The 17066-nt window shown below is 40.1% G+C and overlaps 1 protein-coding gene and 1 long non-coding RNA gene across 7 annotated transcripts in view; one reads left to right on the top strand and one right to left on the bottom strand.

Annotated features, from left to right (window-relative positions):
• The window catches only part of LOC133499192 (nuclear receptor subfamily 6 group A member 1-A-like), an 81775-nt gene extending 72941 nt beyond the window's left edge, over positions 1-8834 (bottom strand). For 2 of the 5 annotated variants that reach the window (XM_061816873.1, XM_061816875.1), the window contains exon 1: positions 7698-8834. In XM_061816873.1, the coding sequence (XP_061672857.1) occupies positions 7698-7920 (223 nt within the window). In that variant the 5' untranslated portion in view covers positions 7921-8834. Of the gene's footprint in view, positions 1-7076 lie in introns of all 5 variants that reach the window. The other 3 variants (XM_061816877.1, XM_061816878.1, XM_061816876.1) reach the window with 3 other exon arrangements.
• Positions 4226-12204, top strand: LOC133499194 (uncharacterized). Of its 2 annotated transcripts, none has more exons than XR_009794584.1 (3): positions 4226-4619; positions 8718-8835; positions 9535-12204. It is a non-coding gene; the product is annotated as an uncharacterized LOC133499194 (long non-coding RNA). The 2 variants fall into 2 exon arrangements; XR_009794583.1 differs by having other exon boundaries at positions 9532-12204.
• Positions 12205-17066: the final 4862 nt, after the last annotated feature.

The following is a 17066-nucleotide window of genomic DNA, read 5'->3' as shown; positions in this document are numbered from 1 at the left end:
CCCATGTAAACGAGTCTTTGTTGCGGTACATAACACATCACATCCACACATGTAGGTCATGTGACACGCGAAAATGGCAGCACCCCTGAAAATTCGTAATTGTCAGTAAAAATCTTCTCAAAGCACTATTAAATGAGAGAGGATTTAACATCACGTTATCAAAATAGGGTACATATTACATGACCTATTGATACACTGTCCATGCAAAACACTGGATTTCCCCTTTAAATTATTATGAAAAAGTCAGTTTTAATTTCATAAAATTTTTGATGCAAGAAAAATGTTATAAAGTAGGATATTGTAACTCTAACCATGACAGGTTATCCTTAAATATGACTTCAAAGTCCCACCGTGAGATGCAATCTGTTAAGTCATCTGAGATTTTGAAAGGGTTAGACTCATTGTATAAACCTTTGAAAACTTAAAAAAAAAAAAGTTGTCTAAATTACATATGGGGAAGGTTGTGACTATATTTGCCATGGGCCCCAAATTGACTAACCCGCTACACACGGCCCTGCTTCGAGCCAGCACCGGTGCCACTCCGTATGACATCAAAAGCGGGATTAGTGGCCCGTGCATTGATGAAGAAGGCAGTTCGGTAACTGCATGGACTCATGTGAATTGCAGGATACATTGACACTTCAAACATACTGTAAGTCGCGGTAATAAATATGCATGCTTCCATTCGGCTCCAAGCAGCATTGGGGCTTCTCTTCCACGATGCGCCACTCCCTATATCTGGCAAACACCCGAATGCCTGACTGCTGAAATTGTTGCAGCAGAATGGTCGATTGAAGCGAAGGTAAAACTAAACCATTAACACTATTCACAGATGGCAGAAAACCGCGGCCACGCCTCTGTGGTGTTTGCATGTACCCCCGTGCCTGCGTGGGTTTTCTCCGGGCACTCTGGTTTCCTCCCAAATTCCTAAAACCTGCATTCATTGGAGACTTTAAATTCCCCTTAGGTGTGATTGTCAATGTGAATGGTTGTTTGTTTCTATGTGCCCTGCGATTGGCTGCAACTAGTTGAGGGTGTACCCTGCCTCCTGCCCGAAGATAACTAGGATAGGCTCTAGCACTAATGTGACTCTTGTGATGATAAGTGGCTTGGAAAATGACCATCCATCCACTTTCTCTCTCAGCAAGCTCTTGAACACCTGGCTTCTGTTGCGAGGCATGAGTGTGCATCCAGAGAACTGAGCTACCATCTACTGACTACTACTACTGACCATCCTTCCTTGTGCCCTGATGTGAAGCCACCGGCATAACTTTTCGGCATTCTACTGCGGTGGACAGTATTGCTGACTCCAGCATCTACCATCTGGGCTTCCTTCTCACTCAACCTACTGTTATCATCTAATTAGTGCAAAACATCTTTGAGTGTTTGAGAAGCCTTAGAAAAGTTAAGTGTATTATTATTATTAATAAAAGGTAATAATAATTCTATGATATTAAAATCTTGAATAATCACACAAGGGACAGAGGGAATTATATCTTGGTGTATAATAATTTATTAATAGCAAAATATATAGTATTAATTAGTATCAAAATTTGTCTTTTAAATGTGTGGTTTTTTCACGAGGTTGACTGACTCAAAATTAGCCGTTAGCTTGACGAAACATGTGCTAGTGAAAGCAATTCATGCGAGGACATCAGGACTTGCTTAAAAATCTCTAATGAATACATTCACTGGGTAACACATCATTCATTGTGCACACGAATCACTCATCGTACTACTACATCACTCCTTAGCGGATCACAAACGAAAAAGTTCACTGAACAAATCACTCTTCAGTTCCTGAGTAAACCAGTTCACCGAACAAATCACTAGGTTCACTTAAGCCCCACTAGCACAGCGCTGCCTTACGTTGGCTCCTCATTGGTCATTTGCTAAAGTGAGTGACAACCCCGGTAAATCACAAATACTATTGCAGTATGTTTAATGAAGTCTCGACCCCGCCTGCACACTGGCTACTCATTGGTCATTCGTGACAGAATGCTTTAGCAGTTCCATTTCCACTCCCTGCTGACTCGTTTACTTCATGGTGGCAACCAAGCTAAATGAACAAATCATTTCATAAACTGATTCATTTCAGTTCACTAAAAAGATTTGCTCTTCTGAATGAAACATTTGTGAACCAAATAACACTACCAACAAGGTCCATTTACCATTCCAGCATGCAGTTAGCAAGCTGACAATAGCTACTCCTGAAAATGCATTTTCACTAGAATTATCAGAACAGCTGAGTAACATTATTTAAGACCCCCTCAGAAAAAATATAAAAAATGGCCAAAAAAAGATCGATTGATGGCCTTTCTGAAGATGGCAACCCAAATATCAACAACAACAGAGTCTGCATTGCGCATTTTACGACCAGTAGTTTTGTAAACTTTAGCCAGAGACAATAAGGGTTCATGGGTAACTAGTGAACGGGGCAGTGCCGACTACCTGGGCTTCCTCCTACTATGCTGCTATTGTCAGGTGTCACCAACAACAAGGGTAAGTTGACTCTGTTCTTATTTTTATGATTATAGACCACTTTAACCGTTAAATTTTGAAGTTGAGCCTCCTAATGTGATTTTACATCGTATATGCTATCACCACTAGGCGTTTGATTCCTTTCGGTGCCTCCATTCAACACGCCTACAGAGTATGAAAGCTAAGAGGTGCCGCTTATTACGAAAGGTTTGAAGCCTGATTTTATTTTTTTTCATTAATTCAAATTTGAGAGGCTTGTTAAGACTACTCTTGTCTGCGATGTATTGAATTTGCATGACATTTTTTTAGCCTTAGTGCCACTTTAAAATATTGTACAGCCCTTCTCATCTTTTTAAGTGGGACTACTTGCACAATTGGTGACTGATTAAATACTCTTTTTCCCCACTGTAGGTTTTTACCATTATTACAATTGTTTAAAGACAAGTCTGTGATGTGTTTAATGAATAGTTAGGATCATTTGTGCACGTGCATCTCTAGAATTTGACGAGCAATGTGTAAATTGTGGCATTCATGATTGTCATGAAGTTGTTTATGTTTACAGTAATGCATTTTTGCCTCTACGATTATAAAAAAAAATAGTGTATTTCAATGGGCAACCACCATTTGCGCTGTCAATAAGGATTGCTTTTGCCATGAAATTTTACTTCATCAATAACCTTTTGAATATAGATACAAATGTTTCAGCATGGGAGTCAGTTCACCATTTAAAACCAATATGGCATAAAAAAACTTTTTTTGTGGGGCTGTCCCTATCATTACTAATGAATTTATATGAAAATGACTCTTATACTGTATTTACTGATAAAAGACAACAGCTTTAAACAGGAATTATGTCCTTGTCTTAAAGAATTGAATATACAGTGAAGAAAATGAGTATTTGAACCCCCTGCTATATTGCACGTTCTCCCACTTGGAAATCATGGAGGGGTGTGATATTTTCATTGTGCATGGTGCATGTCCACTGTGACTGAGATAATCCAAAAAGCAAAATCCCGAAATCACTATGTATGATTCTTTTAACGATTTAGTTGTGTGATACAACTGCAAATAATTATTTGAACACCCATCATGCATTGTGATTTCTGGATTTATCTTTTAAGATTCTCTCCCTCACAATGGACATGCACCTACAATGAAAATATCACACCCCACCATGATTTCTAAATTGGAGAACTTGCAATATAGCAGGGGGTTCAAATACTAATTTTCTTCCCTGTATATCTGCTAGCTGCAGTTGTTTGTAATTATTTTTCTTTGACAAATTTAGTTGTGAAGTGACTTATGTATAAGTCTTGTAACCATAATGTAATATAGATTTAATCAGTTTAGAGAGAGAGAGAGAGAGAGAGAGAGAGAGAGAGAGAGAGAGAGAGAGAGAAAGAGAGACCACCCTAAAACCCCATTAAAGGCTCCATTGTTTCCAAGAGGTCAGCCTGGGTTTCATTCCAAAATGTTGCACAAAGCAGGAAGTGGAAGTTGAGCATTTTAAAGTGATGTGACAGATTAATCGACACAACCCACCCCACCTCCCACCCCTCCTCACAGTGTTTCATCTTGTTTACTGTCAGCCTGATGACATACATTACTTGTCATATAGACCGTCAGGGCTACTTCCTCTTATGTAGTTCAGTGGTGGGCTATTTCAGAGGAACATGGCTTAGACTAAATTTTTGGCTTCTATCAGGCAAAAAAACGGTAATTGCTGATGCATCGTTATGCTCTCATATGCGAAGGAGCCTTCAGATTTCTTCAGCCTCAAGCTCTAAGCGTCATCAAGTATGGTGGCCAAATCTCTCTATTGTCCACACCGTGAGCACACAAAGGCCGGTGCATCACGTAAAGCAGCCTTTTGAGGGGCTGAAAGAGCAACAAGGACTGCTGCTAAAGGGTTTCTGTCTTCGGGTTTTGTTTCATGCTTTCCATCACAATCGTGCCCAGCTGAGCCAGGGAGCGGGGGTTGGAGGAGCCTGCTGTACTTTTCCGCTTGAGCCACACCCCCTCTTTCCAAGCCTACTCATTTCCTAGTTTTCCACATGTATGGTCATCTCCTTTACTTATCTCTAAACACTGTGGATGAAGAACGCTGGGAGTGCAGAAAACGTTTTGGACTATAACTGGTATGTGCAGACATGGACACACATCAAACATTCACAGAGGTTACAGGCATCTGAAGACCCTCTGGGACTAAGATCCCGAATTCCTGGCAAGCCACACTGTGATGTTAATCTTCTAAGTTATGTGCATGCAGTTGTAGATTGGGCACTTCCAAAGAAACAATTGTGACCTGTTGACATAGCCGTCTTGATAATATACACCCAGGCTTAAAGGCTAAATAATTAGCATTATTACTATACTAAGCAGAGGCTTCATATTAATCATATGTGAATGTAGCCACATGGGAATCAGGCTCATCTTTGTTTGCATCTTTACAGATTTTGTAATAATTTTTAATCTTTAAATGTGCTGGGCTTTTTGTATTGGGATGTGTTTCTCGAAACTGTGAATAACCTGCAATCACAATATTCCAATCAATTTGTTACTGTCATCAAATCTTAATTAATTAATACAAAAATGCTGCTGATAAATACAGTACATACATTTATTTAAAAATAACTAAACATTTACCCAAACTTATGCAGATATTCGAACCTTAGGACAGGAGTATGTTAATCATTTAGTCATTAAGCATTATGCAGTTTATTCAGTAGTAAGTATATTTTTAAGTTTAGTATTTCTTGATGGCATTTGTGGGGGTGAGGGGGGCCAAACAGGATGACTTTTTTTCAAGAAAAACATGAAAGATGTGAAAGCACGTATCACTGCCATTACTATTGATTGCCTTTATATTTATATATGATATATAAGTCAGGAAATTGAGAGTCCTCAGCAGACATTGACATGAGACATGACTTGCATTTTACAGTGATATTGATTAAAATTACATCATTGCCAGAAGAATGTGGATCTCTCTACTGTTGGTGGGACCCTTCATCAACATAAACACAGTTTAGCTATTTCTGTGATTAACTCTAAAATGTGTTGCATTATTTGTGGGGAAACGAAGTGATGTAGCATATTGGAAATTAATCAGTGTGTGTGCGTGTTTGTGTGTGCGCGTGTGTGTTTGTGTAGTCGTGCACTGGGGGAAGGGTTCAGTCCACTTGAAATAACACACCCTTAAAGACAAAGGTCTGCAACATGATTGACTTGATGGTTTGGTTTGATAAGGCATTGGCTTGTCTGATGGATCAGTTTCAGTGAAATTGGGAAAATGAGTAAGTAGGGTGAATGAGCAGCTTCTGTCATCTGCTATTTATAGTTGAGTATTACTGAGTCCCTGACCTCCCCCACTGTTACTATTGATCTCACTACTCCTGTCGCCTGAATCTGCATCAGATAAACAACCTTCCATACTTCCATTTATGTCCCATTTTTCATTTTGTATTTTACTTTTTTCTTAAACATTGGGAATAAACAACTTCTCAACGATCAAAGCCGACTAGAGGATTTAAAGGTAAAGCAACATGTTGAAATTTAGCATTAACCCTGTCTTAGCTGGAGCACAACCGACATGGCTGCTAGCTTGAGGATTAACCTGGGGGAGGGGATGAATACAGTAGAATGGTTCCTCCACATGCTATGCCAGAAGTTTAAAAGAAAATATCAAAATGAGGACTAAATTGTACTTTACAATAATAGGTACTATTTTACTTTTGCTGATAATCAATGTTTCAAACTAATTTGAGTGAACGGGAAAAATGTTTTGTTTTTTTTAATTCACAATGTGGTTTATGTCATCTAACATTCCAAATTTCTTGCGATACAACAATTTAGCTTCAGGTGTGGCCCTCGTCAGTCACATCTCTGTTTAGGAAGTCTAGTAGCAATTCTACTCACTATTTTATCATTAAATTAAAATAAACACTTCAATTCAATGCAAAGAGTTAAATAATTTTTTTAAAAAAAAGTAAATTAACATTGTTAACATTTTCAAGTAAGGCTATGTTACTGAAAAAAAAAAGCTTTGATTGTGAAATGCCCGAAACAAGCAAAATGCCAAAGGAAGATTGACTCTCTTAATGCCGAATGTTAACTAGCAAGTACAGTAACAATCAAAAATGCTGACTGTGCAATGTTGTAGCCACTTATCAAAAACAGCACAATGTTAAATTCATTACATTTGATACCCACTAATTCACAAATCCAACAAATCACTTGAAGAGCTTCATGGATGAAAGTGTTGAAAGCTGAAATCTCTCTGTACCTTCTTATTTGTGCTTAAAAAAATGTTGGCAAAACGACTTTTGATTTTATTTTACATATCAAGATTCAAATGGGCCAAGATGATTGATTTCAATCTAACGTAATTGAGCTTTGATGCCATATGTTGTTTTTTATTTAATCAAATCATTGGTCTTTCACAGAATAGGCTTAAGTAGAACTTTACTGGCAATAAAACCATTTTGGTCACTAAAAATAGACTCCCTACTTTCAGATATATTTGTCATTCACATATGAATAGTTAAATCTTGGCCTAGTGAATGAAATTAGCTTGCAATGATAGCCTCACTTACCTTCCCATGTATCCATTTCATGCTTCTCCCAGGTTGCCTGGAACCCATTCAAACATAGAGCCTACTGAAGAATTGCTTCATAGCTTCCCCCCCCCCTTGCCCTGTATATGCTCCCCCAGCAACCTCTTTCCTCGACAGCCTGCTCCTTTCTGACCACAGTTGGAGCCAAGTAACACCACTGGTCACTTTACTGCCTGATCACATGACCACAGAGTTCAAGCCCTGGGGTCGCGGCTTGGCTTGAGGTCCAATGACAGCTAGGGGTTATCTGAGTGGAACTGATAGTCCTATTTTCACTGCTGTCCTACAATACAACCCCTTCACCCCGCCTTTTCCCCACCAAAATTAGCCTCCCCTCCCCTCATCCATGCCTCGAGCAGTTGTGGAGAGGACCAAAGTGCATGTCCAAGCATAAACACAGGTTCAAGCTGACAAAACACACCAACATTAACTTATCATGCAAGGGCTTGAGCCTATCCCACCTATCTTCTGACAGGAGGTGGGGTACACCTTGAACTGGTTGCTAGCCAATCACTATGATACATGAAACCAGTTATTTTTGTTAGTCTAAATGTAAACAAGCCAGCACAGTGGTGCAACTGGCGAGAGCGTTGACCTCACCCTTCTGAGGACTGGGGTTCAAATCCTGCCCCTGTGTGGAATTGCCATGTTCTCCCTGTGCCTGTGTGGATTTTTTATAGAATGACCAATGATGAAATAGATTGACCAAAGATGACACACACAATGATCCATCCACTACAAAAATGCAAAACATATTCATTTTAAAGTATATTGAGGATTCTTTATGTGTAAATGTATGTTTGTGTGCCTTGCATAACAGCATGCGCCAATATTACACAATATAATTAACTTTAAGCATTTTTGTAACTATCTGAGTTCACGTTGATGATCACTAAACACCATACGAATGAAAATGCACACCTGGGCTATGCCACTCACGTCAGTAGATTTATCCAACTGCAGTGAGAAACACTCACACTCTGTGATGTCCTTCCACACATCAGCCATGGCTTCACATCGCCGTGTAACTGTACTCCTTTCCAGCTGCAGAGATTTTATTTAAGATAATATTCGCGCTTTATTTTTAAAAGATCAGAACAACGAGTCAGCTATGCCTCTTCTATGTGTGATGTGACGAACCCGGAAACGATGGTGGCGGCTTTCGCTGTTGTTGTGTGAAAAGTGACTGCTGTGCTGCCAGTTGGGATTTTAGTTGGTTCACTTTTCTCATTTTCAGCTTGCTTTTCAGCGGGATGTCGGTGTCGTATTTTCCATAGACAGTTCGAAGACGCCATTCCACATTTCACTCCACTGGCAGATGAGGCAAAGGCACTTCGTAAATGACATCGTGAAAAAAAGTCCACCTCACATTCACATGAAAGTGATAGGTTTTTGGCTTCTTTACTGCAGCATCCACACTCACGTTCGTTAAGATATCTTAAGCGAGAGCTTAAAATAGAAGGGCAACTCACTGACAGCGTGTTTTCCTGTACTGTCGTTGTTTGCACGACACGCGATGAACTAAAGTGAGAAAAAAATTACAGCTGATGTTTTTTTCTTTTTTTTTCTCTTCACGCCGTCCCGATCGACGGAAACTGCGATTGTGATCGACGCATTGAGCACCCCTGGATTGAGAATGACATGCTGTGGCAGGAAGATGGGATCACTGTTCATGAATGCAGGAGGCACCAGAACTGGACCAAGTCATCAATGATGAGTTTGACAGTGATGCACAACGGTAGCTACAATGGATATTTTTCACATTGGAGATGAGTCAGATGCTTCTTGTGAAGTCTTGGCCAAGGATGTGTAATGTAGTGGGTAAACTTCACTATGCACAAATGTTTTATGCATAGTGAAGTTTATATAAGTTATATATGTAATGGAAAAAATGTTCAAGTTAAACAGTGTTAAATAGCTTGATTATTTAAGACTAATATGTGTTATCAACAGTATTAATAAAATTGTATGCCATCGTTGAGCATTTATTTGAGTTGTTTGAGGGATTTTGTTCTAACAATTGCAGGGACCAGGACAAGCGTGTCCTGTGGCCTGTCCCAAGATATATATTACCACTGCTTCAGTACATTCCCAAAGATTAATATTAATGATTGTTGTACAGATGATTTTTTGAAAAACAATACAAGTACAAACAATAAAAGTACAAACCTAGCAAAATAGAACTAGAGATAATTCCTAATATTTTGAGCATACGGATTGCAGCAAATTGGTGGTGTGCATTGTTCCTTGGTAGAAGGGTTTTGCTGATTTTTTTAGGTCATCTTTGGGGATGAGCATTGTACCTCAGGACGCATTATACTCAAGAAATTATGGTACAATACCTAAGCACATCCTTGTAGTTGAGATGAATGTCAAAGACCATATGAAAGCAACCATGGGAAATTTCAACATCTCTATTGTCTTATTTTGACAGAAGATGTCAACACAGACCTTCTAAATATGACAGTACATAAAGAAAAACAAATTACAGAAAATCATCATCATCATCATCATCAAAATCAGGTAATCAAACCTGTGCTTATTAGCATATGTTAAAAACAAAGTCTGCTATCCCATTTACCGGGTTTAGTCATGTGGCATTCTGCATATTCCGGACTGTGGAAAGAGAGCTAATTGGCTAGCCTATTCTTTAGCAGGTAGGAAAGCTTGTTTACTATTTCCTTACATTCAATATGGGGCATTTTATGAATGTGTGAACTGTCATTAAATTCTTATAACTGATAAATTCTCTTACCAATCAGTAGGTTCTCTTCGTTCATTCCCTCCAGTGGCCTGGCCAGGGGCTCATAATGAGAAGCATCCAGTGTTTCACCTTCTAAAGTCTACAAGACTCCCTTGACACTATGCCCTATAGGCTCCCCTCTAGCTTGAACTAACCACCCGCTGCAGTGGACAAGCCTTTCCGGATCCTCCGGCCCATCTACTGCCTGACCCTTTCCACGCTGCTCCACCCAACAATACCACATGCTCACTCTCTCAGTAGCTCAGCAACTTCCTCCACCAGCAATGTGAATGCTAATGACCAGACCACACTAAATCACATACAGTATAAAAAGCTTTTCACATTCAAACAAAATGCAGAGAGAGGTAGCTCATCCTCCTGCTTTAAGGAAACAAGAAAACATGAGCAACTGAGCCCAGGCTATTTTACAAGAAAGAGTGGAGCTGGTTTTAGGCAGGTTGGTGTGCAGGTAGAAATATGAAGACTCATTGAACCTGTTTTTTGTGATTAAACCCAATCCCTCCTCCAAGCAGTCAATGTTGTCTTAATAGCATAGAACTTGCTCTCATATGTCAATGCATCAAAAGGATGGGTTAGTAAAGACCTGGTCATGGTGTTGTAAATTGATGTGTATTTAAACCTTGAGACTGTTTACATTTCATCACGAGTGAAATGCTCCAAGGTGGGACTTAAAAATGTTCAGTCAAGTGGAGCATACATGTTTGTCAAGACAAAATAATGAAAATTGAAAACCCAAGACTGAAAAAAATAGCAATTTTGCAATCAGCACAAGAGAAAACCACCAGGTCTTTCTATAATGGAAAGAATTACTTGTCTTGTGGAAAGAAGCATAAATATTTTCAGCCTAAACTACAAACTTAGTTGTTAATAATAATGGGAAATTAAACCAGAGCAGCTATATGTCACCCTTGACCTTTAAGCACCCTTCTTCTAATGTGGATAAACTGCATAATAAACTATGTTGTCTATAACCTTGAAGTAGGCAGGAGAGAGGACAACTACTAATTTAATAATATGAAGGGAGCATGGTGGAACAGCTGTAAAGGATTGGGCTCACAGTTCTAACGACAAGGGTTCACAGGCCCTGCCTGTGTGGAGTTTGCATGTTCTCCCCGTGCCTGTATGGGTTTTCTCCGAGCACTCCGGTTTCCTCCCACATCCCCAAAACATGCATTAATTTGAGACTCTAAATTGCCCCTAGGTGTGATTGTGAGTGGGATTTTTGTCTGTCTCCATGTCCCTTATGTTTGGCTGGCAACTAGTTCAGAGTGTACCCTGTCTCCTGCCTGTTGATAGCTGGGATAGGCTCCAGCACTCCCACAACCCATATAAAGGATAAGCGGGTAAGAAAATATATGGGTGGATGTATGAAGATACAGGATTCCCTCGCTACTTCGTGCTTCAAATTTTGTGGCTTCAGAGGACCACCCTGAGAAAAATGCAACCATATTGGCATATTGCAGGAAGATGCATTGATACAAGGCACATGATTGGTCCCCCGGCACGACATTGACCAATGAGCGGATGTGTGTATTTACCTTGTGAGTTGATTGGCTGCGGATCATCAAAGCCTGACCCAGCAACTTCCGTCCCACCCTTTTCTTTCCTTACGCCAAAACGCAGTGCTAATGTGAAAGCTTCCTCCAAAGCAATCAAGAGGAGGAGGAAAAGGAAGATGATAACAATCTGCTAAAAAGTTAAACTTTTGGACATGATCCAAGGAGGCAGAAGTTATGCTTTTGTGGCACTGCATTATGGCGCAAATGAATCCGTGGTGCACTACATAAAATCTGTCAAACCACTTCAGTAACTTTTAATAAGGAAGTAAAATGTGTGGTGACTCTGCAAAATAAGATAATTGTTCAAATGGAGGCTGTGTTAGCTATGTGGATAGGGGAATGCAGAAAAACACCTCAAAAACGATGATGAAGTGGCTGAAGAAAGTGCTGATGCAAGGATGGATTCACCTCCTCGAGGACAAGGCTTTTTGGCAAGCAAACGTTGGTTTTTCAAAAGCGTTCCGGCCTCAGAAGCTTGCCTCTGTATGGTGAAGCTTCCTTCGTCGACAACGATGCTGCTCATCATCATGTGGAGGAAGAATTTGTTAAAGACAATGATGACATTATTGTACAAGCTGTCGAGTTTAGCAATTGTGTTAAACGAGGTCATGACTTTGTACAGGGGAATTTTGAACCAGAAGAAAAAGCAAAGACAACACCATGTTTTTCTCAAAGATAAAAACCTCAATTACACCGTCAGCAACTCCAGCAGAAGATTCTCCTAGTAAGGAATGTAAATATGTTAATGTGCAGCACAAGGTTTTAATAAGTAAAGCTTTAACTAGACACTTGTACTGTTGAAAATGTTTGTCTCAAATATGCAAAGTATAAATATGTACTGTACTGTTTACATATATTAAACATTTTGGTACCCACATACACACACAAAAAAAAACAACTCCTCAAAGGTAAAAAAAAACTCAGCTACACCACTAGCGCCTCCACCAGAAGATAATTACATACTGCAATACAAATGTTATTCTTTTATTGTTATTTTTTAACTAGACACTAGTACTGTTTTAATTTTTGTCTCAAGTATGCAAAGCGTAAATACTGTACTGGTGACATATTTTAAACTTTCTGGTACCCACATACATACACACACATACTGGCCTTCCAAGCCATACATTTTTCATTTTTTATATACATTTTACATTTTTTCAACGTGTAATGGAGACAAGCACTATCCAGAGAGATTACTGGGAGCATACCTGTTGCGCTTTCCCACCCCAAAGCGTAATTTAAATAAATGCAAATGGTGGATTAAGGCTTGTGGCCGATTTTACGACCATCTGAACGTATTGAAGATAAATCAGCACAAAGCCGTCTGTTCCACTCAGTGGAACAGCTATAAAGTACAATGAGGATGAACATCTACTGGAATATGACAAGGGGCTTGGACTACAAATTGACAAAGACCATCCCATTATTTTTATTATTAGTCATTATTTATTTCATTATTTTAACCTGTAGTTCATATCAATCTGACAAAGAATCATTTTTCTCTTTTCCTCCTTTTGTTGGTTAAGCTACATTTACTTTACTCATCCGGACTGGTTTAATTTTGGACCCTAATCTGTACACAAGTCCCAAACCCAGATAAATGCAGAGGGTTGCGTCAGGAAGTGCCATCTTAAAACTTTGCCAAATAAATATAAGCAATCATGTCAAGAATCCCATACTGGATCGGTCGTGGCCCAGGTTAACAACGTCCGGCACCGGCATCGTTAACCTGCAGGGCATCGGTGGGAATTCAGCAACTGTGGTTTGAAGACAAAGAAGAGGAGGAAAGCAGATTCATCACCAGAAGAAGAAGAAGAATGCACAGAGTCTACAACTGACTTTAGGGACTTTGAATTTGGGGACTATGACAGGAAAACCCCAGGATTTGGAAGACATTATGATAAGGAGAAATGTTGATATAGTGTTCATCCAAGAGAGGAACCGGAAAGGTAGTAAGGCTAGAAGTTTAGAAGCAGCGTTTAAATTATTTTACCAAGAAGGAGATGGGATGAGAAATGGATTAGGGATATTTTAAACGAAGAGCTGTCTCGGAAGTAAATAGTGTATCAGATTGAGTGATGAGGCTGAAACTTGAAATTGAGGGTGTTGTATTTATAAACTGTATACCTATAATGCAATTTGGCACTATGCCCTACAGGTAGGATGTGACTTAGAGTTGAAAGATAAAATTCTGGAAGGAGCGAGATGAAGTTGTTCTGAGCATCCCATGCACACAAAGAGTTATGATTGGTGCAGAATGTAATGGACGTATTGGTAAAAGAAACAGGGGCAATGAAGAAGATGGGTAAGTACACCATCCAAGAAAGGAAGTTTGAGGGACAGATGGTGGAGGACTTTGCAAAAAGGATGGAAATTGCAGGAGTACATTTTTTTTCCCCAAAAGAGGCAGAACATAGGGTGACCTATAAGCGTGGAGGTAGAAGCACGCAGGTGAATTGCATTTTGTGCAGACAATGTCATCTTAAGGAGGTTGCTGAAAGGACAGATGTGGTATCCACGAGCAATAGTATGGTTCCATGCCAAAAATAGTACCACAGATGCATTATTTGCCTCGAGGATGCTATTGGAAAAGTACAGAGAAGGTTAGAAGGAGTTACATTGTCTTTCTCGATCTAGAGAAAACCAATGTCAGAGTACCAAGAGAGAAACTGTGGAACTGCATACGTCAGTCTGGTGTGGCAGAGAAATACTGTATGTTAGAATAGTACAGGACATGTATGAGGGCATCAGAACAGTGGTGAGGTGTGCCGTAGGTCTTTCAGAAGAATCTAAGGTAGAGGTGGAACTTCATCAGGGATCAGCTCTGAGCCCCTTTCTGTTTGCTGTCGCAATGGATAGGCTGACAGATGAGGTTCGAATGGAATCCCTTGGACCATGATGTTCGCAGATGATATTGTGATCTGCAGTGAAAGTAGGGACCAGGTGGAGGAACAATTAGAAAGATGGAGGCATGCACTCGAAAGAAGAGGAAAAAAGATTAGCCAAAGAAATACAGAATATATGTGTGAATGAGAGGGGCGTAGGAGGAAGAGTGAGGCACCAGAGAAAAGATATAGCGAGGGTGGGTGACTTTAAATAGTTGGGGTCAACAATCCAGACCAATAGTGAGTATGGTAAAAAAGTAAAGAAACGGGTCCAAGCAGGTTGGAACAGCTGGTGGAAGGTGTCTGCTGTGTTATGTGATAAAAGACTCTCTGCTAGGATCAAGGGCAAAGTTTATAAAACAGTGGTGAGGCCAGCCATGATGTATGGATGAGAGACGGTGCCACTGAAGTTACAACAGGAAACAGAGATGGAGGTGGCAGAAATGAAGATGTTGAGGTTCTCGCTAAGAGTGAGCGGGTTGGATAAGATTAGAAATGAGCTCATTAGAGGGACTGCCAAATTTAGATGTTTGGAGACAAGGTTCAAGAGAGCAGACATCGATGGTTAGAACATGTCTGGAGGCGAGAGAGTGAGTATACTGGTAGAAGGGCGCTGAGGATGGAGCTGCCAGGCAAAAGAACGAAAGGAAGACCAAAGAGAAGCTTGATGGATGTTGTGCAGAAAGACATGAGGGCACTTGGTGTTGGAGTGGAAGATGCAGGAGATCGGCGCACATAGAAAAAGATGACGCGCTGTGGTGACCCCTATCAGGACAAGCCGAAAGGAAAAGAAGAAACTCAGTGCTAATCTTATTAGCATGTCCTACCAGGTCCATCTGCTGGTCACCTATTAATATTACATTTTATTGACATAATAACATTACACCAACATGGCACAGGACACTGCGCTGTGACGATCGTCCAAATTTTGATTTGGATGACAATGATAAAACAATATGCTGTTAATCCCTATTATGGAGTAAATACGATACAGTGAAGAAAATAAGTATTAGAACACCCTGCTATATTGCAGGTTCTCCCACTAAGAAACGATTGAGGGGTCTGAAATTTTAATCGTAGGTGCATGTCCACTGTGAGACAGATAATCGAAAAAGAAAGATCCAGAAATCACAATGTATGATTTTTTATTTATTTATTTGTGTGATACAGCTGCAAATAAGTATTTGAACACCTGAGAAAACCCATGTTAATATTTGGTACAGTAGTCTTTGTTTGCAATTACAGAGGCCAAAAGTTTCCTGTAGTTGTTCATCAAGTTTGCACACACTGCAGGAGGGATTTTGTCCCATTCCTCCACACAGATCTTCTCTAGATCAGACAGGTTTCTGGGCTGTAGCTGAGAAACACGGAGTCTCAGCTCCCTCCAAAGATTTTTAATTGGGTTTAGGTATGGAGGCTGGTTAGGCCACACCAGAACCTTGATATGCTTCTTATGGAGCCACTCCTTGGTTTTCCCGGCTGCGTGCTTCGGGTCATTGTCATGTTGAAAGACCCAGCCACGACCCACCTTCAATGCTCCGACTGAGGGGAAGAGGTTTTTCCCCAAAATCTCACAATACATGGCCGTGGTCATCCTCTCCTTAATACAGTGCAGTCGCCCTGTCCCATGTACATAAAAACACCCAAAAGCATGATGCTACCACCCCCATGTTTCACAGTGGGGATGGTGTTCTTGGGATGGAACTCATCATTCGGCGTCCTTCAAACACGGTTAGTGGAATTATTACAAAAAAGTTCCATTTTGGTCTCATCTGACCACAAACCTTTCTCCCATGACTCCTCTGTATCATCCAAATGGTCATTGGTAAACTTAAGATGGGCCTTGACATGTGCTAGTTTAAGCAGGGGAACCTTCTGTGCCATGCATGATTTCAAACCATGACGTCTGAGTGTATTACCATCAGTCACCTTGGAAACCGTGGTCCCTGCTCTTTTCCCATCATTGACCAAGTCCTGTGGTGTAGTCCCGGGCTGATTCCTCACCTTTCTAAGGATAATTGAGACCTCACAAGGTTTGATATTTTGCATGGGTCTCCACTCCGATTGAGATTGGCAGTCATGTTTAGCTTCTTCCATTTTTTAATGATTGTTCCAACAGTAGACCTTTTTTCACCAAGCTGCTTGCTGATTGTATGGGGTGGACAAAGTGACTTTATGCAGCTAACGAGCTCACACAGGTGCATCTGATTCAGGATACTACATGGAGTGGAGGTGGACTTTTAAAGGCAAACCAACAGGTCTTTGACGGTCAGAATTCTAACTGATAGACAGGTGTTCAAATACTTATTTGCAGCTGTATCACCCAAATAAATCATTAAAAAAATCATACATTGTGATTTCTGGATTTTTCTTTTTAGATTTTCTCTCTCACAGTGGACATACACCTACGATGAAAATTTCAGACCCTTCTATGAGTTCTAAGTGGGAGAACTTGCAATATAGCAGAGGGTTCAAATACTTATTTTCTTCACTGTATACAATATAAAACATTACATTTCCTGACTGAGAATGGATGTCCTCCAAGCCTCTTTCAATGGATGACCTCCAGACTACACTGTCTAAGAATACGGTTGCTAAAGCAAAAGTTATGAAGAGCTACACTGAGCATACAATGTTCTTGATTGCTTGGTGAAGATTTCGTTGGGGGGGGGGGTTGCTTTGTATTTGGTGATGAGTATACATGCACCGATCTGCACTGTAATCGACAAGAGTATTACAGCAACTTGATCAAGTGCAA

This window comes from Syngnathoides biaculeatus, chromosome 4, assembly GCF_019802595.1.
Source record: "Syngnathoides biaculeatus isolate LvHL_M chromosome 4, ASM1980259v1, whole genome shotgun sequence".
NCBI lineage: Eukaryota > Metazoa > Chordata > Actinopteri > Syngnathiformes > Syngnathidae > Syngnathoides > Syngnathoides biaculeatus.
Note: the sequence above shows the minus strand (reverse complement) of the source record. Positions and strands in the feature narration are given on the sequence as shown.